The sequence below is a fragment of the Nicotiana tabacum genome, chromosome 13 (assembly GCF_000715075.1).
Source record: "Nicotiana tabacum cultivar K326 chromosome 13, ASM71507v2, whole genome shotgun sequence".
In the NCBI taxonomy this organism is placed as follows: domain Eukaryota; kingdom Viridiplantae; phylum Streptophyta; class Magnoliopsida; order Solanales; family Solanaceae; genus Nicotiana; species Nicotiana tabacum.
Genome location: NC_134092.1, coordinates 24,715,793 through 24,723,482, shown reverse-complemented (window position 1 = coordinate 24,723,482; position 7,690 = coordinate 24,715,793). Strand labels below are relative to the sequence as shown.

General features: G+C 36.4%; 1 protein-coding gene across 1 annotated transcript; it reads right to left on the bottom strand.

The window, feature by feature from the left end:
- Window positions 1–1,154: 1,154 nt before the first annotated feature.
- On the bottom strand, window positions 1,155–7,297 carry LOC107764017 (glucosamine inositolphosphorylceramide transferase 1-like). The gene is made up of 4 exons (XM_016582542.2): window positions 6,713–7,297; window positions 5,613–5,735; window positions 4,005–4,172; window positions 1,155–3,179 (listed from the first exon to the last, which is right to left on the bottom strand). Exons 1-4 carry the CDS (start codon window positions 7,004–7,006, stop codon window positions 1,497–1,499), a joined length of 2,268 nt encoding a protein of 755 aa, XP_016438028.2. The 5' UTR covers window positions 7,007–7,297; the 3' UTR covers window positions 1,155–1,496.
- Between the last annotated feature and the right edge of the window lie 393 nt (window positions 7,298–7,690).

Here is a 7,690-nt window from a genome sequence, read left to right as displayed (position 1 = left end):
ACCCTAACTTGTTTGGGATTGAAACGTAACTAATTTTGTGTATTCATCTGGCTGACCCTTAATTTTGCTGTTCTAAAATGTTATATGAGGTTAGCTCAAGGAAATGCTTCAAACCTAATGTCTTCTTTTTTCTTTTCTTTTTTTTTTTCTTTTTTTTTTTTTTTTGGGTGTTGTCTCACAAGCACCTTCTTTGAAACAGATTTGTTCTTCCAAAAGTACTACTGTATTGAGCTAGAGAACTCTGCAATGACTTTTCTTAAAATAGAACATCAGCTTTTTAAAATAGAATATAACTTAACTCATATTTCTGAAGAGGACAAGGTGGAAATTATATAAGTTACTTATTTGATACAGAAACTTTTTAGGCTTTATTCTCTAAATACATTGATGTTAAGAAATGTAATGTGGTGGTTCGACTCAGGATATCTGTTAATTTTTATTAGTGTAAGAACACAGTATACACTGTAGTTCCCCTACTGAAATGTTGAAAACAAGGTATATACAACAACAACAATAATATCAAACCTGTGGAATCCCACAAATAGGATCTGAAGAGGGTAATATGTACGCAGACTTTACCCCTACCCTGGGAAGGTAGAGATGTTGTTTCCAATATACCATCGGCTCAAGATAAAAATAAGGTATGTAAAGACTCCCAAAAAAAAAAAAAAAACTGGATACTTTTGCAGTATTTTGAGCAGCAAAAAGTCCAATAAGTTAACTTTGTTGGATAAGCTTGTCTGCAAGATGGCTTTTGGATTAACAAACAACATTAGTCATTTTCTAATCCATCTCCTATCATTGGGAAGTCTGAAATATGTAAAACACAACTAGTTAACCCCCTAGGTAACTCCATTTTAGTTTGATGGAAATGTACATGAGAGAAAAGAACACCTCAATACCAAAGAAAAGCATACTGAATTAGGTAGTCATGTAAAGAAAGCTCTGGTTAACATTGACAGACTGAACAAGACAGGGCAAACCAATCCTAAGAATCAAAAGAAGAATCCATCCAACAACTCTTGAGTTACAGGTGATACAATAAGCAAGTAATCAGTAAGATGTACTTACCGTTACAACTGTTGCATTCCCCATCATTTCAACTGAAGAAACACAAGAGATCCTCTTAAATAGCTCAAAAAAGAATTTCACTATTTTGCATAAAAACAAATCATAAATATCTAAGAGAACTTCAATTCTTATAGAAATATGGCAAAGAACTATAAACAAGTGAATCTAAACAAGAAAATTTAAGAGAACTACACATCTTCAATTCTGATAGAAGGATGGCAAAGAACTATCAACATATGCATCTAAACTAATGTACACTTAAGACTGGCAAAAACTACTTAAACCTGGAGTCCACCCCAAAGCAAACTTCACAAAAGGAGGGAAAACTGACAAATCATAAAACCAAAATTATACCAACAGGGAAGATTGAAAAAGATGAAAAACAGAAAACTGAACTTCAATTTGATGTTAGAATTTTCTTCTGGCTATACATCCCAACCATCCATTCGGCGGTTAAACTCTGACTTCCGATTGCTTATGCTCCCATACATTTCAGAGAACTTCTCAAGGCAACTACTTCGAAGGGCATAGTGAGTTTGCGTATTCCCACTAATTGCTACACCAGAAAACTTTGAAGTATCAATTGCCCATGCGGGTTTCACATATTCGACTGTCTTTGAAGAGCTTGTGTTCGCATACAAGAAGTTCAACAGCACATCCTCGCAATTAAAAAGATTGTCCACTGTTTCCCTACCAGCTGCAGCCTCTTTGCTCCAATACATTTCAAAAGCCATTTTACTATCAATGAAGGCCGCTCCAGTTAGAATCATATTATATCCATTGTGCTTCCGAGCATGACTCTCAGCCCTGTATTTCAACGGGCTTCCATTTGCTAGTCGGGGGTAAAAACCTACAATTCGTTCAGGATGCTCACGCCATACCTTAAATCCTCGCTCAACGTCATCACAGGGCATCATAATGTCATCGTCGAGCTCAAGAACAGATCTTGTCTTTATGGAAGGGTCAACCTTGAATCGATTATTCAGTGAGTTTTTTTCCTCTACTCTAATCCTCACCGGAACTGCAGAATCAAACTCACTCAATTCTGGAGGTTGTCCTTTGTTCCACACAACAACAATCTCACGCACTGAAGAGCACCTTGAGTAATGCTCGACATACATTTTAAGATTCCAAAGCCGAGCATCATAGGTCATTGTTAATAAAGTGAACTGAGAATACTGACCATGCAAGGGGTAAGCTTCATGTGCGCCACTGCCTCCATATATGTATTTAACTCCAGTACACATTAACACCACTATTACTAAAAATGTTAAAGCTAGAACCGAGCTTCCACTGCAAGTGTTTGGTTTTATTCTGGTACGGAGAGATGAGCTTGCTCTATTCAAGTGGCTGCAGAATAGTCTCATTCTAGAAGAAATTAAGTTTGACTGTTCCCAATCCAACGATGCATCACTCCTCTTTCCAAAATCGTGTGGGCACCAACTTAGTGGAACTAAACCTCTAACAGCTCCAAGTAACATACCAAACAATATAACCAGGGCTGCAACACCTAAAACTGATGCACAGCCTAAATTAAACCGTCGACTTGCATCTCCCGAAGGCACTCGGTCCCCATCCATTACTCCAATCCACTCTCCAGAGCTTAGTCGCTGCACATCAAGGTGATGGCTGCGGGCGCCATTCCAGGCATTTCGTCCCTTAATTGAGGCTTTAAGGCCCAATGGGACTTCAACTTCTTTGAACACATTAGTGGTTAAAACTTCTACTTTGAAGAGACGTATTCTCCGTCCATATGTTTCACCATCATCTTGGCCAACACGATAAAGATAACCATCAAATAAAAAGGGTCTACCTCCATTTCGGGCTCCCATGCTTTTATCTGCGTTATAGATAGGATTTTTCTTATGTGGTTTCCAAGGACCAAGTGGTGAGGTGCTGTACCAGATCTCCAACTGACCATTATACTCTGTACCAATACCTCTATGATCAGAACCAAAAAGCCAGTATTTCCCATCATGTGGAATTATAAATGAATCAACAAGAGGCTTTTTCATTATGATCTTTTCCAGTGTCCATTCCATGGGAAATTTTACAGCTCGATAAAGACGAAGTTGTCCTTTTGCTCTGCCCTCAGGCATCATATAGATCTGTAAGCAACAATAAAATTGATGAAAATATCAATCACTAGTCCAAGAAAGTTAAACTTAAATGGTAGTTGTAAGCAAGTAAAAAATAATGGTGCCAAAGAGTCATATTTGCTGACAAGCAGCAAGACTTTTGCCACAAAAATTTATGAAGACCGAAAATTAAAGTAATAGAAATTGTCTAGGCATCTTTATATTTGGCATTTTCAATATTGAATAATAAAATCATATAAGAGCATAATCATCTATATCATTACATGCTATCAGTACCGTACAAAATTCTAGTAAGATGACACTTAGTAATCTTCCAGTTTTGTTCTACCGATAGAGTGTTCTACCAATTCTAAACCATCTACAAGCAAATATGAACACTCTCACATGCTATCACGAGCCTGCACATGATACTAACAGATCCAGCATTCTAATTTCCTTCCATTCCCCATGGACCCTCTTTTCCCATCTTTTTTTTCTTTTGTGAGATGACAATGGTGTTCAGGCCAACTTGTGCACACCTCAACTATTCCACCGGGTACCTGCTACTTCCACCAGCACAGGTATTGGTAACTCATCCTACCAAGGCTTAGGCAGATGGGAAAAAATCACCTAATATTTCAAACGTTTTTTCCCCCGCTAAGATTTGAACCTGAGACCACATGGTTCTCCTCCAACTTCATTAACCACAAGCCCACACCCTTGGGTGCGACCCTCTTTTTCCAAATTAAACTTTCTACGGACAAACTTCAGAATTTTATCACAGCAAGTCTAACGTTGTTTAGAATGGAATTGAGTTGCACGACATGCTAATTGTTCATGAAGTCAAGAACTTACATTGCCATTATAGTCAAAGACATAAGGATAGGACAGATGCCAGTCTTCATCCAAAGCGATACCTAACTGCTCCCATGATGCTCCCTTATCAGTACTTCTTGCAACTCCAATATCCCCTTGCATTGTTATTGAATTCTTTGTTTCAAAGAACATATAAAGGACATCTCCCTGAATTATATAATCAAACCTCAGATTATGGATGTTCCACGCCACATCGAAATGCAAGAGAAGTTTAGAATTTAGGTTAACAAATAAAACACAAGCAAACAATCAAGCTCCTGCAGGCAGTAAAGGAGAGAAAACTAAATATTCCAGCAGAGCCATAACACCCTAGAAGAAAATAACTCACATAAAATATCAAATAGCACCAAACAGACACGTCATATATGTGATGCTACTTATGCAAAATAGGCCCGACAGATCATAAATGATGCACCCAATAACATTCTGAAACTCGGCCTGCTTTTAATGGTGAATAATTTAATCAAGACTTTCTTTTTACTTTCTATGTTGGTGAACTAAAAGAGAAACCCCTGACAATAACTACTTATGTTTTGAGTGGAATGAGAGTGGAATATAGGGTGCCTATGATATGGAGTTAGAAAATCATCTTCTGGATCACTTTTCCGTGTTTGGTTGGGATATAAAAGTAGGTAATATATAATTACTGTACAAGGTATAGGAATAATTTATAAGAATAATGTTTTGGTAATATGTATAAAGGGTAGATCACAATGTCTAAACTTTGATTGAAACAAGTGAGATTGAATAAATGTGCTTGACCATTTAGGTATATTTCTAGTGCAATGTTGAAACCCCTTGATGCAATTAAACAAAAACTTCTGTTTACCTATAAAAGATAAAATACGCTGATAACTGCTCTTAAAAACAAATCCGCCATTCCATTTCACAGGGAACAAGCAGAGTCATTAAGGCTTAATTCGAAGGAACTTCTTACAAGATATTGAAAAGAAAAAACTGAAAGATTAGTTGGTTTAGATGAATGCTCTACTCACTCCCTTCCATTTGACAAGCATGGGACTAAGGGGACATATTTAGAATGGGTTACATTAGAAGTAGAGATACAAGAACGGTTGATAGGTTCATTTTCAAAAAGAATGGTTGATAGGCAAAACGTGAGATATATATAAACAACTTCAAACATATGTTTTGATATGACTTCTTTGGTATACAAAAAGTTGCTACTTTTTTTTTATCAAGAAAATTGCTAATAAAACAAAGGGTTATTAAAATTAGAAGGACTAAAAGAGAACGCAGGTCAAGTTCCTCTTATTTTCTTTCTTTCTACCCTAAGTTAAACCATGGCTCGTTACATTATTAACTCAAAAGGCTGGGCATATTCACAGCATGAATAAATGTAAAATCCTGCAAAGTAAAGCAACACCAGAAGGAGCTAAAAGAATATTGTTAAGAAATAACTATCATCTTTCCCATCCTAAAAAGAGTTAAAGATGCTTCATGTTAATCCCATCTCACAAATCTACAAACCCAATTTACTGTGGAGAAACATTTAATAGATACTTACTACTACTCAGTCAATGATCAAGGAATTAAAAGGTGTAAATAGAGAAAACAAAAAAAGGTTACCTGAACATAAAGAAAGGGGTCAGCGACAAAATTGCTGGAAAAACCAGCCACAGAGGCTGAAGCACAGGTGATAACAGGATTGGCTACTGGCCATGCCGCACTCTTATTCCTCCATATATTCATCTGCCAAAAATTTCCAGACACAAAAGTCATACACCAATTAATTCCTAGAAACCCAGAACCTTAAGCCTTAAAAAAAGTTCAAACTTTGAGCAAAAGATTATTGAATATACTCATCTCTATATGCAATTAGCCTGAAACTTTCCGCAAGAACAACTATGCCTCAGTCCCAAAGACGTTGGGTCGGCTATATATATCCTCACTGACCACGTTAAATCGTTACTCCATTTAAACTCTGATTTTAGTTCTACCTCGTCCTCTTCGAATACCCTCACTTACCATGGTTTCACACCTACAGACCAGACCGGTCCATCTGGAGGTCAACGCAGGACATGACCAAAAGCAATAAATCACTAACCCTAAGATCCTTTCACCAAAATTTGACCAATTAACAAATACCCAAAAACCCCAGAACCTCAAAAAATTCAAAATTCAAACCAAAACAGTACAAAGCTGAAAATTTGAGCAAAAATGAAACCCAACTCAGGAAAGCAGACTTAAGATCATCTAAAAAACCCATTTACTTAAAATCATACAATGCGAAAAGCTTACATCTTTACATGCAATTAGCCTGAAGTTTTCCAATTATATTCAAAATAATCACCAAAATTTGCTCATTTAAAAATACAAATAAAACCTAGAACCTCAAAAAATTCAAAAATCAGTACAAAACTAAAAATTTAAGCCAAGTGAAACCTAACCCAAAACAGCAGATCATCTGGAGAAAAAGGATTTAAGCTATATACAATGCGTATAAAATAAATTTTTTACACAGTGAATTTGAACCTATATTAGCTGGTTAGTTACTATTTTTACCAATTATCAATTAATGCTTATCAATAAATTTACTTATAATTACCTAATAAATAACCTATGTGTCAATATATCTTACACTGTTAGTGCATAAAACTTAACCATTTACCCCAAATTCAGCAAAAAAGTAAAGAAGAAACAAATCAATACAATGTGAAAAAGCTTACATCTTCAATGGGTTTGAGGGAAAAAGGGGAATCACCATAAAAAACACCAATGGACCATGAACCCTCATCATCCTCTTTACATCCAATGGCGGAGAGTCCAGCGTGGACATTTGGGGTCATCAGAAACCGAACATAAAGCCCACAAATTGAACCCAAAATGATGAATGAACCAATTAAAAACACAAAAGCTGAAGAGCTAACACATGGATCGTTGTTGTTCTTGTTCTTGTTGTTGTTGGGTCGGGTCGTCCTGTGGGCTGAGGACCCGGAAATTACAATTGGGCTTGAACCCATTAACGAGGAGGGTAAAGGGTGTCGCCGGGAGTAATGGAAGACCGCCGTCGGCGAGATCTTAAAGGCACGTGCTATGCACGTGATGTGAGAGAAACTACGACAAGGAAAACCAACATCAGCAGTTTTGGATATGTGGAAATTTTGAAAGGAAAAGTGAGAGGAAAGAGAAATGGAGACTTTTGATGAGAAATGATATTATTGTTTCTCTCGCTTCTCTTCCTTTTCTTTTCTTTTCTTTTCTTTTTTTTTTTCCAACTGTTTCTCTCACTTGTTTCGCTGTGGAATTTTGGGAGTCTAAAAAGTTGAGGTGTTTGGGGGACTTTTAGGGAGGGGGAAAAAATGTTTTTTGAGTACTTTTATCCATAATTTGTTTTTAAGAAAAAGTCCAAATTTATTCATATATTATACTATGAAATTATTTAATTTTGTGGCAAGCTCCAGCTACTCAGGTAGCATCTATAGGCAATTATTTAGTTGCACCTCCTCTGGTTTGAGCATCTAATATTCATATGGGGCGTGGTGCAAAAAGGCAGACCAGCCAGACTCTATGTAGTTTTAAATAGACAGAATGCTGAAATGTTTAACAAATTTATTACAAGTATGTCATGATATTATTTTATAATTAATCCAGTTATTATGATTATTAGTACAACTTAACTCAGGGTTCACTCAACCGATTGTTTA

Coding starts and splice junctions, on each gene's coding strand:
- LOC107764017 (XM_016582542.2), bottom strand. CDS start 7,006: ATGGGTTCAAGCCCAATTGTAATTTCCGGGTCCTCAGCCCACAGGACG. Junction 5,736..6,712: donor CCCTCAAACCCATTGAAGAT/GTAAGCTTTTTC, acceptor AATTTTTGGCAG/ATGAATATATGGAGGAATAA. Junction 3,180..4,004: donor TCTTTGACTATAATGGCAAT/GTAAGTTCTTGA, acceptor TGTTGCTTACAG/ATCTATATGATGCCTGAGGG.